At 29.6% G+C, this 17,762-nt stretch overlaps 1 protein-coding gene across 5 annotated transcripts in view; it reads left to right on the plus strand.

Annotated features, from left to right (window-relative positions):
* The window catches only part of LOC143243940 (sorting nexin-32-like), a 78,860-nt gene that overhangs the window by 13,834 nt on the left and 47,264 nt on the right, over positions 1-17,762 (plus strand). For all 5 annotated transcript variants that reach the window (XM_076487782.1, XM_076487778.1, XM_076487781.1 and 2 more), the window contains exons 3-9: positions 1,407-1,508; positions 2,129-2,259; positions 3,507-3,582; positions 6,163-6,243; positions 11,626-11,700; positions 12,447-12,477; positions 17,470-17,554. In XM_076487782.1, the coding sequence (XP_076343897.1) occupies positions 1,407-1,508; positions 2,129-2,259; positions 3,507-3,582; positions 6,163-6,243; positions 11,626-11,700; positions 12,447-12,477; positions 17,470-17,554 (581 nt within the window). The remainder of the gene's footprint in view (positions 1-1,406; positions 1,509-2,128; positions 2,260-3,506; positions 3,583-6,162; positions 6,244-11,625; positions 11,701-12,446; positions 12,478-17,469; positions 17,555-17,762) is intronic.

Raw genomic sequence — 17,762 nt, forward strand, 5'->3', positions numbered from 1 at the left:
CAAGGATGGTATTTCAAAGAAACGAGAAAAATTCTACAACTTGTTAACACAAGATGGCTATCACTTGGGGTGTGCCTCAACAGAATATTGGACATGTGGAAGCCATTGAAGAAGTATTTTCACTGTTGAAAGGAAAAACTAGATTCAAAAGGATCTAAACGTGCAGCTCAATCAGCAGCAGGACTTTAACAATCAGGATATTCTCTCAACCACACAGGGACACAGTCAAGACATCCTCTCAGCCACACAGGGACACAAGACAACAGCTGCAAAACTATTACAATAAGTGTCATAAACATGATATAAACTAGTCCTTAGGCAAAGGCTTTTTCTGTTTACTGTTTGTGCATGTTCAATGGTGCTTTACCAGTATGTTCATTACTCTGAACTAAATGAAAGACATAATTTCAAAAGAATTTTTTAAAATTTATTTATTAAATACACAAAACACAGTAATAAGTAATAATAGTTATAATAATAATATAATAATAAACAGCTTAGAGACATTGGTCAGGCCTTGTAGCTGCAAATGATAAAGGGCTCTGTCTACAATCATTATGCCCAATCATTTGAAATAGTTGGCATCTTTGCCTAAGAGTAAAAGTGGACCTTTTTTAGTTATTTGTCATTCAGATTAAAAATGACTGATTTAGAGTAACAAATAGATAGGTGAAAGGATATTATATACACTATTATTGGTTAGGCCAGCCAAAATGTAGCAGCAGTTTCTAGCTCATGTTTTTCCAAATGTTTCCAGTGTCAACAGTTTGGTCACTCGAAGATATCATGTCGTGGTTCCTTGACGTGTGCTCATTGTAGTGACAAGGTCCACAATGCCTATGAGTGTGAAACGACCCTCATTGAGTCATTTGCAATGGCTCTCTCACATCTTACTTTCCTTCTTGCCCTAAATGGTTGGAAGAAAAAGAGGTGCAGCATGTGAAAATGATTCAAAACATTACTTACCCTGAGGCTCAAAAGTTGCGGTCCACCACTTCATCTCGGACGAATGGTTAAAAAAATTTGATGAATCGTCTTCAACCCCCATCTCTGTCCCTAACATACATTCCAGCAAACCCCAAAATCCACTTCCTTTGGTTCTGGGTATGGGTATTTCTTCAGGTACATCTTCTCCCACTCCAAGATGCAAAAGTGATAATTACTGCACAGAAGTACTTGTTTGTTTTTTTTCAATTTGAATTTTATTTTTAAATTAAATAGTTATTTTATGAACTGATCTCAAGTGTTTGGACTTGAATATAATACAACCAAGTGAGAAAAATGTTGAATATTGATGGTTTCAGCTAAAGTGCTATAGTATTTAAAATAAGTATAGTTATAGTAATGTAACTTTTGAATAATTACTTAGGTAATTGCAATGTAAAGATATCAAAGCTATGTTACAGAGAAACGATGAAAGGACTGAATTTGTCGTGGAACGCCAATATGAAGATATTGAATGGCTAGAGCATTGTCTTATTACATCTAATCCAATTCCTGGGTTAATTGTAAGTAAAAAATGTATACTTATTGTGTGTTCAATTTTTTCTGTTCAGTTATGGGTTGTATGTTATATCAGTTGAAGATTTTTCCAATGCAGAATTTGGATTATAATGAGGTTGCTGAAAGTAACTTTAGTTTTGAGAAGGCTTACACATTTTAAGTGTTTGAAGATGAAGTTGAACCATCTAGTAATTTGAATGGATAGCCCTTAATGATTTTTTTGTCTTGGATATTTCTATATTACCTGTTTAAGTTTTCAACTCACCCACCTCTCACAAAGCATTGGGTGGGGGCAACTTAACTCCCATATTTACCATGCACATAATCCTGCAATAACTGTTGTTTTATGTGATTTCTTGAGATATTGATCTTTATTGTATATATTTTAGACTCCAACCCCCTTCTACTCCTAAACCCACTGTCATGTTGTTTTATGGTCTGGGATATTTCTATCACATATATGTATTTTCAACCCCAACCATTTCCAGAAAGATTAATGAGACACGACTGAACTTCCTCATATTTCCCATACACGTAATTGTGTTACACTTATTGTTCTATGAAATATTTTAATGTAAATTATTTAGATGTATATTGTCATTGTGTGTGTATATATATATTTTAGATCCCCCCTCTTCCTCCTAAACCTGCTATCACATCAGAAATGGCAGAAATCAAGTCCAAGAAACAGTTGGGTAGTGATACAAGAACATTGATTGGTGATGAGTTTGACAAAGATTGTCGTCACTTAGAACAGTAAGTATGTTCTACTTCATTTGTTGATTAATAAATGACTGCTTTTGTGTAGTTTGATATATCTGTTCCTTTTATACAGTTTCATTTCTGTCATTGATGCCAACAGATTGATTCTCAGTACAAAAGCAAGGTGAGTATATTCCCTTAAGATTACAGCTAATAATATATCAAATCTTTGGAATTAGGCAGAAACTTCTGTTTGGAGTTGTTTGAAGTTTCTATGCTCAATTTAAGCTAGTAAGATTAATTTATGGAAGAGCAGCTAATTATATACAACTATAGATCATATAAGTGTGTACAATTTCTGTTAAATTATACTAAGTATCTGTTTGTTCTTATTATCCACACAAAAGTTTAATTGCATGTTAAATGCTATTAGTGTCCCCCAGTGGAAGAGTGTTATGTCTGAGGACTTGCACGGCTAAAAATCCAGGTTTTGATACCTGTAATGAGTAGAAAACAGGTAACCAATTGTGTAGTTTTGTGCTTAATTCCAAATAATCAATCAAATGCTGTTAATTACCTTTATCAAGTGTGTTTTTAATGCTATAGTTTAATCTCTCAAGGCATGGGAATGGAAATATCTAATTAGAATTTTGAAACATTGTAACTATTCATTCAATAGAAGGTGTGAGTTATTTTGTATTTCTAAGTATTTAACTCAAATTCTACTGATATAAAGCCGCAGGTTTTACATCAGATGTGTTTGACATATTTGAATCGGGTACTGTATTTGTATAGACTTTGAAACAATACATTAGTTTTTGTTTTTTAACTTTAGCTCCCCCCAGTAACACAGTGATATGTCTGCAGACTCAAACTGCTAGCAACTGGGTTTTGATACCTGTGGTGGGCAGAGCACAGATAGCCCATGGTGTAGCTTTATGCTTAGTTCTAAACAAACAAACTTTAGCATTAAGTATATTTATACTTTATTAATGGTTCTTGTTCTTCAATAGCTACTTGAAGTTGTTAGTATCTCATCATGTCTTTGGAAAGGATGAAGCTTTAGAAAAGTGTGTAGCTTTATGCTTAGTTCTAAACAAACAAACTTTAGCATTAAGTATATTTATACTTTATTAATGGTTCTTGTTCTTCAATAGCTACTTGAAGTTGTTAGTATCTCATCATGTCTTTGGAAAGGATGAAGCTTTAGAAAAGTGTGTAGCTTTATGCTTAGTTCTAAACAAACAAACTTTAGCATTAAGTATATTTATACTTTATTAATGGTTCTTGTTCTTCAATAGCTACTTGAAGTTGTTAGTATCTCATCATGTCTTTGGAAAGGATGAAGCTTTAGAAAAGTTTCTCACTGAAAAGGAAGTAAGTAAACTGATCATAATTTTTATCAGTTATTTTAAAAATTGAACTGTTTAAAGAAATGCATTATTGATTGATTATATCAAACAATTTAAGTTGAAACAAGTGCTCAACTTCAACACTTGTTATGGTTAATATTAACCTGATTATGTATTTCTGTGGTTACTGCAGTGGCAGATCTTGGGGAGGGGGGATCAAGACACAGAAGGAATAAGTGGATTGTAATGTATGTGGGCAGCCCATGGGCTCAGTTGTTGGATTCAACTATACACTCTTTACAAAAGTAATTTAAACTTACAAGTTTGTGCTGCAAACTTCTTGTAGATTCTGGATAACTGCCATCTTCTGTCTTCTGGTGTTTTTACAATTACCCAGAGCAACTTCTTAAGTGTGCAGAAGTAGATGACATCAGAGAAATTCCATTTAGAGTCAGAAACATGGAACTATTTACACAGTCTTTAGTGTTTTTCTGATTGTTCAAAATGTTTAGCAGATTTATGTTTGAAGTAGTTTTTTTAACATGATTGAAACAAGTAGGATCTTCCAGCAACAAGTGGACTATTCCATCAGGCTGTAACCAAAACTCACTTTGTTATTGGTCATTACAGAAATTATTTCTGTCCCTCATCTAATATCTTTGGCAAAACTATCCAAGACAATTAACATTGGGTGTATAGAGACAAACCCTGTAACTCCAGACTATTCACTATTAATCTTTGCCTTTCATCACTGTTCTTTTAACTGTTGTTTTGTTTTAAGTTTCATTTTTTTAAGTGTTTTTTCTAACTATTGGAGTTTTCTCATCTTAAAATACACGTGATCTGTAAATTCTTGCCAACTGAAATGTTGCTTTTAGCTTACTTTGCAATGAAACTCAACCCTGCATCTTCCCTATCTGGTATTGCAGTTTACCAATTACTGCCCATACTTTCTTATAATGATTTTATCTGGTGCTTTCTCCATACTGTATTTTATAAAATAAATATGTAATTCTTGAAAACTATCAATATTTACTGCATTTTACAAATACCATTTGAGAAGAACCTCACAAGACAAAGTTGTTCATATCAACTACACTTAAATCATCTCTACCTAATAATTGTGTATGTCTTATACATCTAATTCTTAAGTGTTGATGGTAAACAAACACTGTAAAACTTGTACCCATTTTACTCGACTCACCAAATAATCACAGGAACTGACACAGGAAAAGCATAAACCAGGTAACAACCGTTTGAACTGACACAGGGAAAGCATAAACCAGGTAACAACCATTTGAACTGACACAGGGAATGTGTAAGCCAGAAAGAGTTTTAAAATATATAACAAAACAAATTTGCAGCATCGAAAAAAAACTAGGTTGATCTTGCTTAAAGAAATTTGTGAAACAAGGCACTTGGTAATATCAAAGTGAAATTATATATGCAAATAATTTTCTCAACATTTGTGACTTGAAAAATAGTGAAAAGAACTGAATATTTAAAGAGTGATGTAAATAGTATATATATATTTATAGATACCTTGCTTTTTAGAGAAAAGATTTAAATTTCAGAATTAGGTTTGAAATGTTGAAGTTTTGTTTTTAGTCTACAAATTTCACATGTGAAAGACACATAGAACAGTTTTAGTGATTCTATGAAAAATGCTGAGAAAGCTTTGAAAGAGTCGAATACACCTAGTAGTTTTTATATTTATATATGATGGCTCTAAAGTTAAGTCTGGCAGATTGGTGTTCAAGTAGTTAAGAATTGAGTATTTTGATTTTATAAGTATTACTGAAGCCCTTGCAATGATTTTTATTGGCTTACTGTGGGCTTCTTTGATTTTAAATTTAAGTTTTAGAATTAACTTAAGTAGAAAAGTTGCATCAGATATTAAACATATGTGGTTTTTAGGGATTAAAGGTGATTTATGAATATAAAAATCTAAACTCAGTTTTCTGTGCCCTGTTTTAGTGAGGTTTAGTTTATGTGATACATATAGAATATATAATGTTTCTGATGTATGATTTTACTTGCTATACCTTAGAATGATTTCATAATATAAATAAAAAAGCTACCAAAAGATATTATTTCTAACTAAACTTAAAAAACTTGACTATTTGAAAGTTGAAAAAAAAAACTTAAGTTGGAAACCTAAAGTAAAATTAGTAACATATTCAGGTGTTAAATTTTATCACAATGATATTGGGCCAGAAGTGGTTTGGTGGCAAGTGTTTGTCAATGTGGGTTTACATTTGTGTCTTATTAATGTAAAAATACACTACACTTACTGGGTCATGGTGTGTCATTATAGGTCGAATACTACTCTTCAGAGAACATGATTAGCTACATTTCCTGTAGTCAGTGTAGTGTATCAGTTCAAAATTAGTGACAGCTGTGCAAAAATATCCACATGTATAGCTTAAGTAGAAAGTCATAAAAAATAAAATGGGAGGGGAGATTTTTCAAACATGTTTTAAAAACTTAAATTTGCAGTTTTTCTTCCTGTGACAGAAATCTGATTATTCACATCATTTCTACAAAACTTTTATGATGATATTATCTTGAAATCTTAAAATACATGTTTTATTTCTTTATTTAGCCTCCTCCCAGAGCTAAGGTAAAAAAGGGAATTTTTTCATGGTTGTCAGACTCCATAGAAAGCAGAAAAGGTAGCCATAAGGTAAATACAAAACATTAAATACTTAAGGTTCTGATGATCTTTCTAATTTTGTTAATAATATATACATATATATTATAAATACTTGTTATTCAAATTTGTAATTATTAATTAAACTTAGGTGGTCATATAGGTCTCTAATTGTGACAGTGACATAAGAAATGAGTTTTGTTTATGGAAAAAAAAATTAATTATTGTAGTCAATATTTAAAAAGTGTGTAATGATGGACTAAAAACATTCCTTTATGGAAGATACTTGTGGGTATGTAATGAACATGCATAGTAAATGGTTGGTATTTTCCTTATTCCATTAAACTTTAGAATAATTACTATAAGTGTTGAGTTACATTTCATAGAGATTTTATGAATTATCAATTCTTATAGAAAGAGTTGCTTGTGTATGGCTTATATTTATTTTTGGTTTAAACAGTCTAGTGTTAACCTATATTATCTTACCGAAGCTTGCTGGGTTAGATTAGTACCAAAATTAGTTATGAAAACACAAAATTTATTAAGTTTGAAGTATAAACACTTTAAAAGGTTATATAAGTATGTTTTACATTGTTTTATGTTATACTCAACTACAGGTTTGTATTTTTATATCAATAATAACTAACAATCTCATTAAAATAAGACTTGCACTGTTGTTATGGGTGTTGAATTTCCATTCATGTGCGATTAATAAATATTGCTCTATTTTTTTATATATATTTAGACAGATTTATGTATTTATAGTGAAATATTTTTTATTCATATTTTTATTCCTTCAATGCAATTCACAATTTCCAAATGAAAATTTGAAAGATTTTAATAAAAGTATATAAGGTTTAAAACTAAATTTTGTATTTTAAAGAATTTGTTCACTGATGGGACATCATTATGTTTATGGATGTACAACTCTAAAATCTGTGGCTCAGTTACCTGCAGCAGACACTGCAGATAGCCCAACCAATCAATTGAAATGTGATAACAGAAAGTATAAAGAAAGAAAGAAAAATAATTTAAAACATTTTCTTAAGTTTGGTTTTTGTTTTGTTTTACCTCCAGTATCAGGTTTTAATTAGTGAATAAGTAAAGAAAGTTGAATTTTAATCATGTTAAATTTATAGCCTGAACTAATGAATAATAAATGAGAATTTCACTTCATGACTTTTAAAGTGTCTATTGAAAAAGATTTCTGTGAATGAGATTCTTATTAAATACATATCAAAGTATTCAGTTTTCTATTAATTTTAGATTATCAATAATGTAATATTTTGACTCAAGCTTTATTATTATGATTGTATTTACTGCTTTGTTATCATTTCAAGAGAGATGTTGCACCTTTGCCGTTTGCAACTGTCTTTACTATATTCTTTAAAACTTTGTTTCTTACCAAAGCATCCCACCTGGGGATGTGTTTTCCTTCCTCAGTGGGCCGTACTTTTGCAGAACAGATGATCTGCCATTGCTCCTTTTGGCCTTTGCATCCAGGTGCAATTGGATGAATTGGGTTTGTCCTTGGATAACACTGCAGTATCCACTGGTTAGCCCATCCCACCATGGCTTCTTACAGTCCCAAAATGTGACCTTTCTTTAAGTCATCTGAGAAAAGCAGTTACTCCTGATTGGAAGTACCATCTTTTATTTACTGAACATCTTTCAAACAATATTTCCATTCCAATTTATATGGATGGTTCCAAATAAGGTGACTCTGTGGGCTTTGCCATGGTTTGTTGTGGTTCAGTGGTTGCGCACAAAATCCCCTCTACAGCTTCTGTGTTCACTGCTGAACTGTATGCCATTTCTCTTGCCCTGGATCATATTGAAGCTAAGCAGTACTCCTACTGCAAAATTTATACTAACTTGCTTAGTTCTCTACTGGCCCTGGAATAGCTTCACATTGGTTCACATCTAATATTTAAAACTGACTGGCCCATTTCTCTTTAACATCTACTTCTATTCAGTTTTTCTGGATACCAGGCCATGTTGGTATTCGTTGGAACAAGCTTGCCGGCATTGAAATAAGTCTATCAGCTCTAGCACTATCACTGCTGTGCTTGTCCCATACATGGACTCTGGTTCTGTATTTAAGACTCAGCTCCGTGCTAGCTGGCAGTTGACTTGGAGTGAACAATGCGAAAACAAGCTTTTCCAAATAAAACCCTATGTTGGACTTTGGCCATCTTGCTTCCAAAAGGATTGGAAAGAGGAAGTTGTTCTAACTAGACTATGCATTGGTCACAGTTTTTTAATTCATCGTTTTTTGTTATCTGGAACTGATGCACCAATGTGTAGTTTAACACTAAGATCACAATAAGCCATATTTTACTTTCTTGTCATCGTTACAACTCTCAACAACGGCACTATTTTAAACATGTTTTGTCCCAAAGTTTGTCCATAATGTTAGACAGTGTTATTGGTGATGGTGACACTGTCCACCTTGATAAAGTTTTTAGTTTTTTAAAGGCCATTAATCTTTTTAATGTCATTTAAGTATTTTAAATTTATACATTAAACCTTTTTTAATGTGGTTCCCTTTTAAGAATCACAATCTCTCTAGTTCGATTTGAAAAGCAGAAAATGGCCGTAACATTAAATAACTCGAAACCAGGATTGGAAAGACCAACTTCAGGTGACTAATGCTGCTGTTTGAACTACCCTTTAGTTAAATAAATTTGTTTAAACAATTTAAGGAATAAGAATAATATAAAGAATTTTGGATAAAAACAAGCTTATTGGTAGAATACCAAGCTAAAGGTCTTCAGGAGTAAAGTGAGAGCTTTAAGGAGAAAATTTCAAAAGACTAAAGATATTAATTTAAGACAGTATTATAAATTGGAATACAAGAAACAGCAAGCAAAATACAAAAAGTTAATTATTTTTACTAAAAAAGAAGCTTTAAGAAATTATATTACCAGTATTACTGGTAATATTTTTGGTACACCATATAAAACTATCATGGATAAAAAGAAGAAATATCTACAAATTAATGAAATAAAAGATGAATATGGGAATATCACCAAAAATAGAAATGAAGCTATAAATGAAATTCTTAATTATCACTTTCCATGGGTGAATTATGATCAAGTGGTCTCTGGAATAGGTTTTTTGCAATGAGATACGGAATAATAATGATATTTATGTGAACATAAATGAAGATAATATTACAGAGTATGAAATTAATAAAGTCATGGGGGAGATGGAGGATAAGGAAGCTTCTAAATATGATAATTTAAAATTGCCTTTAATCAAAGAAATATATTTTGCTAAAAAAAATTGGTTTATTAAAGTATTAAAACTTTGTTATAATAATGGTATTTTTCCATTAGTTTGGAAAAAGGCTAAGGTGACTTTCATCCATAAAAAAGGTAAAGATAAAATGATTCATAGTAGTTATAGACCAATATGTCTTTTGCCCATTTGGGGTAAAATATTCTATAAGATTTTGAAATATAGATTGACTTATTTTATAGAGAAATATAAATTAATTGATGATGTACAATATGCATTACAAAAACTTAAAGATTATGTTTATGAAAATATAAACAATAAGTGCATTACATTATTAATTCCTTTGGATTTTAAAAATGCTTTTAACTCAGTGGATAACATGATCTTAATAAAACATTTAAATAATCTAAAAATACCCTTGAAGTTGAAAAAAGTGATTATTGATTTCATTCAAAATAGAGAAGTTTTTATAGAAAGTATAAGTAAGAAATATAATAAGGGGGGTTCCACAAGGATCTTGTTTAGGTCCTATTCTGTGGAATCTTTATATTGATGGAATGTTAAAATTAAAGAGAACAAACAATGCAAATATACAAGCATTTTCTGATGGCACCATTATTTTAATGAGAGCAAAAGCTTCATACCAATTTATGTCTTTGTCTGAAGATATATTAAATAAGGTTAACAACTGGATTTTAGATAATAAATTAGAACTTAATATAGATAAATCAAATTTTATTTTAATTTATAAAGGTAAAAATATCATGCATATACCTACAATTACTATTTGTAATAAAAGGATTAAATTTACTAAAGAGCTGAAATACTTAGGTATTATAATTGACATGAAATTAAACTTGTTATCACATCTTAATTTTGTTAAAAGTAAAATAGTTAATGTTATTCAAAATTAAAAGTGGATTTCAAGAGCCACTTGGGGCTTGAAACCAAAAGTTTTGAAAGATATTTATATATTAAGTGTAGAAAAAAATGATAAAATATGGATATGAAATTTGGTTTGAAAATACAGAAAGGATTAAAAATAAAATTTTACAAATTCAAAGAATAGCAATATTACCCATAGCAAAAACCTATAAAATTGCAGCTAGTTTAACACTTAACACTTTAATGGGTATTCCCCCATTAGATATTAATAAAAAAGTATTATTATTATCATTGTTAGAATTATAGTAAAAAAAAGTAGAAATTTGTTTGATTTATTTGTTTTGTGTTTGTTACTAAGTACGTAATTGATGTAATACATTGTAACAATCTTGTAAGTTGTAAAAAAATAGTATTATTATTGTTTTTATAATTATTGTAAAAAGAAAATGTTAAAATTTGTTTGACTTTTATTGGGTGTTTTTTATTACCAAGCAAGTAACTTATATAATACATTGTAATGTTTTTGTAAAAAAAAAAGAGGGAGTTGGCAACAAATCTTCTAGTTGGAGGAAGTTTCAATTTGTAATGTTAGGTTTTATTAGTTTGATTTGCTCTACTGGCTGGGTTCATAATATTAACATTGGAGTGATTAGTGAGCAGTATTGCTTTGCAGCGGCTTAATCATTCTTCGAATACCCCATAAGGGGTGGGTCGATAACATTTTTGGTTTTGGTTATCCTTTAGTCATCCTGGCAAGTTATTTTTACAATTTTGCTGCATGTCTTTTAAAACTTTTATTACTTTAGTTTTTGAAAGTGGCCAGAATGACACATAACCCAGAACCAGGACTAGAAAGGCCAGCTTCAGGTGACTGACAGTGGTTCTTGTCTGGTTCTGTTTGTCTTCCTGGCAGGTTATGATGATTACCATTATGTTACAGAAAGTCCTTTACAACTTCTCTTTCTGTAGTTTCTCTCTTAACATTGTAGACTGGATGTCAACATTGGTTTTATGCTATTTATATTTTTAAATGCTGTTTTGTTTTACTTTCATTTCCTTTTATGAATTTTACTACATTAATTTTATTTTTACCTTTTATTGGATGTTTGGCGTAGATAGCCTAGCTGCTTTGTGCAATAAAACACTAAATCAACCAACCAACCAAGAGAGATGTTTCTTGAAAAAAAATTACTTTTCAACAAGAATTGCTGTTATAAAAATAATTAAAAACTGTGTGTGTTTAAATATATTTTTTTAATTTTGTACCTAATATTTTATATTTTTCAGGACTGTGAGGAGTACTTTCAGAAAGAGAGAGATTGGGCTAATCAGTATTCTGCTTATATGAAAGAAGCTAGTCAGGTAAATAGTATAAATTGTTTAAGATGATGACAATCTATATTAAATATTGTGCATTATTTCATCACTGTGTTTAATTGTCGTTTAACTTCAAAACACATACAGTCTTTCCATTGTTGGTGTGAAATATTATTTTTATAAAAATTACTGATTCAATATCTGTGAAGAACTGTTAATTAGAATGAATGCAAAAAAAGAATATCTGTTTTTAGGGATAATGGAAGGTCTTAATCCCCTAATTAAACTGTGTTTTTATTTTGATTTCATGCTCTTTATGTTATATTTCATGTTAATGAAACTATTCTTTAAAGTTTTCAGGGATGTAATTAGAGATTGAAACACTTATAAAGAAATGAATAATAAAATAATATTGAAAATGTAATTGAACTGAGAAGTAAACACATTTCAGGTGTTTTTTTGTTTGTTTTTTCTAATGCTGTTATTTTTTTAGCTCAGAAATACTGGTATTTCAAACTTTTAAGTGAAAAAAATTGTGGATGATTGACATTTACATGAAATAAAATATCTGCATTTTTAAATTCATCTTGATGTTTCTTGAAGTACATTTATATTTTGTTAGAAACAAAATCCTGTGTATCCTGTGTTTTAAAATTTTTGTTACAACCCAAAATCTTGTATTCAGTCAAATACAATGAGATCATAATCCAAAAAAGGTAATTGAATTATTACCATGTATATATATAGTACTGAATTATAATTGTAATGTTTTTTTTATATTTCATACTTAGGCTTTTAATGGAATCATTTATGCTCAACAAAGTAAGTTAATTCTTGTTTTTTTACATGTGTCGTGGTTTTAAAATATTATGTTTTTTAGAATATAAATTTGTAATTTCTCCTTTTTAACTACAAGTCCTATTTAAGAACATTTTATATATTAGATTTAGAATTGTTTAACTGAAATTGTTGTTAAACATTTTTTATGTAGCTGACAAGAAAGTATTATAAATCTGCACAAGTGTTTGTCATACGATTTAACTTGCAGAATAATGAAAAACATCTGTCAAATAACTGCTTTGTATGCTTGTTTAACTCTGTTAAAGTAGAAAAACAAAGTGATTAGTAGAAATCACATAACCCTTGAGTGAATGATGTTTTTATAATTCAATATTAGTCAGATACATGTTGAATAATTTTAAGCTTTTGCCTGTTAGAGCATATTAAAAGAATATGATAAAATCAGTCATTTTCTATGTGATATAGTCAAGGAAATCCCAGTAATAGTTAACAAGATTGATTGGAAAACTAACATTTATTTAAACTTTTTTGTGATATTATAATTAGTAAAGTCGTACACCTACAAGCAGTTCAGTGCTCAAATAATTGTAACAGGTCTATGTTAAAAAAAGAAAAGGCAGACAGAATCCATATGAGTATCATTAGCAATGCTAGGGTTAAACATACCAATTGTAATACATCAAATTCTTAATTTTTATAAGAAGATATGTCACATAGACTTTCCAGTTTATTAGTCTCAGAAATCACTTCTTACAATTGTGTAAAAAAATTATTTTTACTTGAACATGAGTAGTGTCCACTTTGCTCTACAAATTTTTAACAACATTTAGAAGTGAAAACCAGAAACAAGCACAAGTGACACAAGTAATTTTCCATTGCACCTTACAACTCATGTTGAAAAACTTTAAAATCTCTTTGAAAGTTATTTTGGGTTTTCCTACTTTCTTACCTGGTACAACCAGTAAATTAAGACTGAATTTTATTGCATTTAAAATCTACTTTTCTTAGAGAGCACATTTTTGACAAGTGGGTTTATGTCTTAAATGGTTTCATTTTTTACTTTAAGTTATAAAATGGCCTTCTGATTTCCATTTGTTATTCTGTGTGAATTTTCAAACAAGATATATTTTTTAAACATGAATTATCATCTGTATTATGAATGTTTGTTGATGTTAGTTTTGTCAAATGCATGTATTTTTAGTGTAAATAAAAGTTAAATATTTGCCCTTTCACTTTATCAAATTTCACAGTATTATCTCTATGTTAGACAACACATAGATATGTAGTTTATTCTGATATTTTATACAAAGTTACATAGGTAAACTTCACAAACAATTTGGATTTATTATAATTTTCATTATGTAAAATAAAAAAATATTAAAAAAATTCTATACAAAATTAGTTTATAAATGCTTTCAATACTCTGCAGTTATTTTGTTGTATTGTCACAAATAATATTGTTGATTAAAACTAATCACATCAAATTGCAACTTTTCTGACTTTCGATCAGTTTCAAACTTGACTAGTGTTTGTGACATCAGCTGGGTTTTTCCTAGAAACTTATCTCTGGATAAGAGGTACTTGTAACGTTGGTTCCAGCATTGTACTCCCTGTTTCCTGTAGTCTTCTTTTAGTTATTAGGGAAGAGATAGGAGATTTACACATCAATTTGAAATCAGGTGGAAATGCTTTTGTTATAGGATCATTAATTTTATAGTCTGCAGTCAAATATACAAAAAAATTCATAAATTTCTCTGTATAATGAACTATAAGTACAAAAAAAATTGTTTACACAATCATTAAAAACGTTAATATGTTGCATGTTTATAGTTTTGTGCTATTTATCTTCAGTTCACACACGTTGAAACTATTTTCCAACTACTATCACTATTAAAATCCTCACAGAAAACTAGCAAGTGGTTTTATAAAATATCTTATGACACAGTTATGAATATTCATGCATTTTGACATCATAGCTGTAAATAACTCTTAGAATCTTCAAGTTTTATGAAAATGTAACTGTGTGTTGTTTACCAAGCTTTGTTGGTTCTCAAGAAATGCAGTTTTATATGTCTCTTGGAAATTAATCTTTTTTCATTTATCTATTATCATGCCAGTTTCTAGTTGTATACTATTAATTGAGCAATGTAGTTGTTACTTACCTCAGGCAGGTTACTTGACATGACTTTATGTAAAAAAAGACATTTCCAATTAGATCTCAGTCATACAAGTGATATTTTTCCTGTAATGTATAAAATAAAATAGATCACACAAATCATGGTGATTTCACTATGCAGACAAAGTTGAATTTTTACATATGTAATTATATATACAATATAAAACAATTGGTAATTTTTATTGCATGAGAATTCTAAATTGTATGAGTTGTATGTATGAACACAGCTAAAAAGGAACTTTAAAAGCTGGCTTTATTTCCTACATGGTAACAAACTGTCACCTGGAGGCTTACCAGGCAATACCTTTCATGCTCAATACATTTTACACTGTTTCTTCACTTGAAGCATTTTGAAAATATAAGGTCAGTTTTGAAATATGCCTTTATTATATTATAACAAAGTGTCTGGACAGCATTTTATGTGCTAATGAAGTTGTGAAAGCTCACTTATTACTGAACTAAATATCAGAAATTGTTCAAATTTTTATATTTTTACTTCATTTATTTTTAGCATACTTAAATAAGAAAATTTGGAATAATAATTCAGATCCAATGCCATAAATTTAGCTTTACTGTATAATATTCAGTTTGAATGTGAAGTATATCAGTCATAAGGAACAATATACACTCCAAAGATAAATATATTAAATAACCCAATCTTCTATAAATTATTTTAACTTTCAGATAATACAGATCATGATGCTATAAAGTCAAAAATGCTAAATATTACTGAACAGTTCTCTGAAGAGCATTAATAGATTTGAGGATTAGCAATCTGTCTGTGTTGTTTATTAGTAGCAATACATTTTTATTCTTACTAGTTTTATGTTTCTGTAGGTGCAATGATTGGCTTGTATGCATTCTTAAATACTAGCTTAATCAGTTATTGAGAAACATTTGCACCAACATACAAGTTCTAAAAGGAAGAAGTTCACACAAGACCTTATCAATGAAATAGTAGTAGTACTGTACATAGGGTCTGCCTTTGCATTGGATCATCAACTAATTGCAGTATAACATATTCTTGTGTATGTGCCACCTATTGGTGTAAATCAGTAATAGTTGGCTCTGAAGGAAATCTTAAGGAACATTTATCTGAGGTACTAAGTCTATGATTTTTCTGTGGTAAAGTTATTATTTAGAAAGAACATATTGGAAGGGATTGCAGGAATTTTGTTTTCTGAAGTAATGGAAATGAAGCACAGACAAAAGTTTATTTCACTATATACAGTAAAATTATTATGAAATGCATGTAATAGATATTGATAAAAGAATTTTTATATTACAAGTAGAGCATAGTATCTATTAAAGTATGGAAATACAAATGTCATCCACATATCTATTGGAATACATGGGTTTAAACTCTTCAGAACAGTTGTAAGATTTGGATAGATGATTGTTTTGAAAATTTTAAATAAAACTTGGGGAAACATTTGACCATTGTCCAGTAAACTTCCTTTTGATGTTATTTGTTAAAATACATACTGTTGATGAACACCAAAATTCCACACACCTCATAAACCTTGCAGTGAAAATAAAAGGATTACTTATCTGATTCTTGCTCTTCTGAATATTATTTTATTTTCCCATTTTTTATTTGTTTTTTTGGGTTTTTAGGTGAGAAAAATGGTAAGATTACAGTATAATTAATAATAATTTTAACACTTCACTCCAGATTGATGCAATGTATGTGCATTTTCTAGTGGTTTGTTTCATACTTAGGAACATTATTATAAAGATAGTTTATAGCAGGAATTCTACATGAAGCAGTTATGCTGAAGCATCAGTCAAACATAGCAAGTATTAGTTGGATTAAATGAAACTAAACTCATAAAATGATGACCCAGTCCTCAAAATTATAACATCATATCTATAGCAGAAAGATGTACTATAGTAAGCTCATTAATTAGTACAACACCACAGCAAATGCCATGTTTTATTTTGGAGAAATTATTCCACTTAAAAATATACTTAACACATGAGCAGAGTACAAGGAAAGTACCCTGACAAAGGCAAAAAAATGGAAAACCTCCCTTAGGTTTATGTACTGGTTAAATATTTTTGAAAAATAATATAGTTGGAGGCAGTATTCCATGTCAAACCCCAGGGATTAGCTTTGTCATGTTCTACCTATATAATAGTCAACTTTTATAGTTATAGTTGAAACAGCTCTCATACTGTTTAAATGTTAGCAGAATACAGTAAAATAAACTTGACATGTTTGATTTCAAACATTAATATTTCTTATTTTTCAAACTGTTGTGAATTATAAGTAGTAAACTTCACTCTTTCTTCCAAAACAAAACTGTAATGTATTTGGTTGGACAAAGTGTGCATTAATTTTGGTTTTGAAACATGGTTTCATTAAAGTGAAGGTATTATTAATTAAACTAATGAAGTTTAAGAGGAACTATTAAAGGAATTACCAGTATTTTTTATTTTTCTATATAATCTTTGGGAATAAAAAACATTTTGATTTTTGGTTCTCATGATACTAGTATTTTTTGTTTGTTCATAAAGTTTGTTCATTGTTCATAAAGTTTTCATAAAATGCCATGGCTTTGCCACATTTTCTTTTTAAATCCATGGACAGAATAACACCTAAAGTACAACTTTTGTAAGCCATTTGGACATTTTGATGTGTTAATAGATATACATCTTGTTACAATTGAACCTTTTAAATCTAGAATGTGCATTAAAACACCAGGGGAACAAAATTTATTCAGTTTCAACAGCAATAGATGGTGGCTCTTTTCTCAATTTGGTGCTATAATTGAGACTTCTCTTAAGTGTAACAAACTTATCTTAAAATATCAAACTTTTATTTATTTATTTAGGGCTAAGTGGGGTGTTAGGACATCTAGCCACAACACTCACTCTTAGTACAGGGAGCAATGATGAAGTAAATAAATTGACCCACAGGTAGAGTGATGTAGTAAATTGTGTAGAACCTAAGTTTAGGTAGTAACGAGCAATACTGTACTTTGCAGAAGAAAAGAAAAAAGATTTGTATGATAGATTTTTTTGTTTGATAAAATATGGATGAAACTAAAATATTCATAATCTAGTTTCTTATGATGTTTTAGTTATAAATTTTTCTTATGTTAATTCTTGTTCATCTTTGTGAGGT

Source organism: Tachypleus tridentatus, chromosome 2, assembly GCF_004210375.1.
Source record: "Tachypleus tridentatus isolate NWPU-2018 chromosome 2, ASM421037v1, whole genome shotgun sequence".
In the NCBI taxonomy this organism is placed as follows: domain Eukaryota; kingdom Metazoa; phylum Arthropoda; class Merostomata; order Xiphosura; family Limulidae; genus Tachypleus; species Tachypleus tridentatus.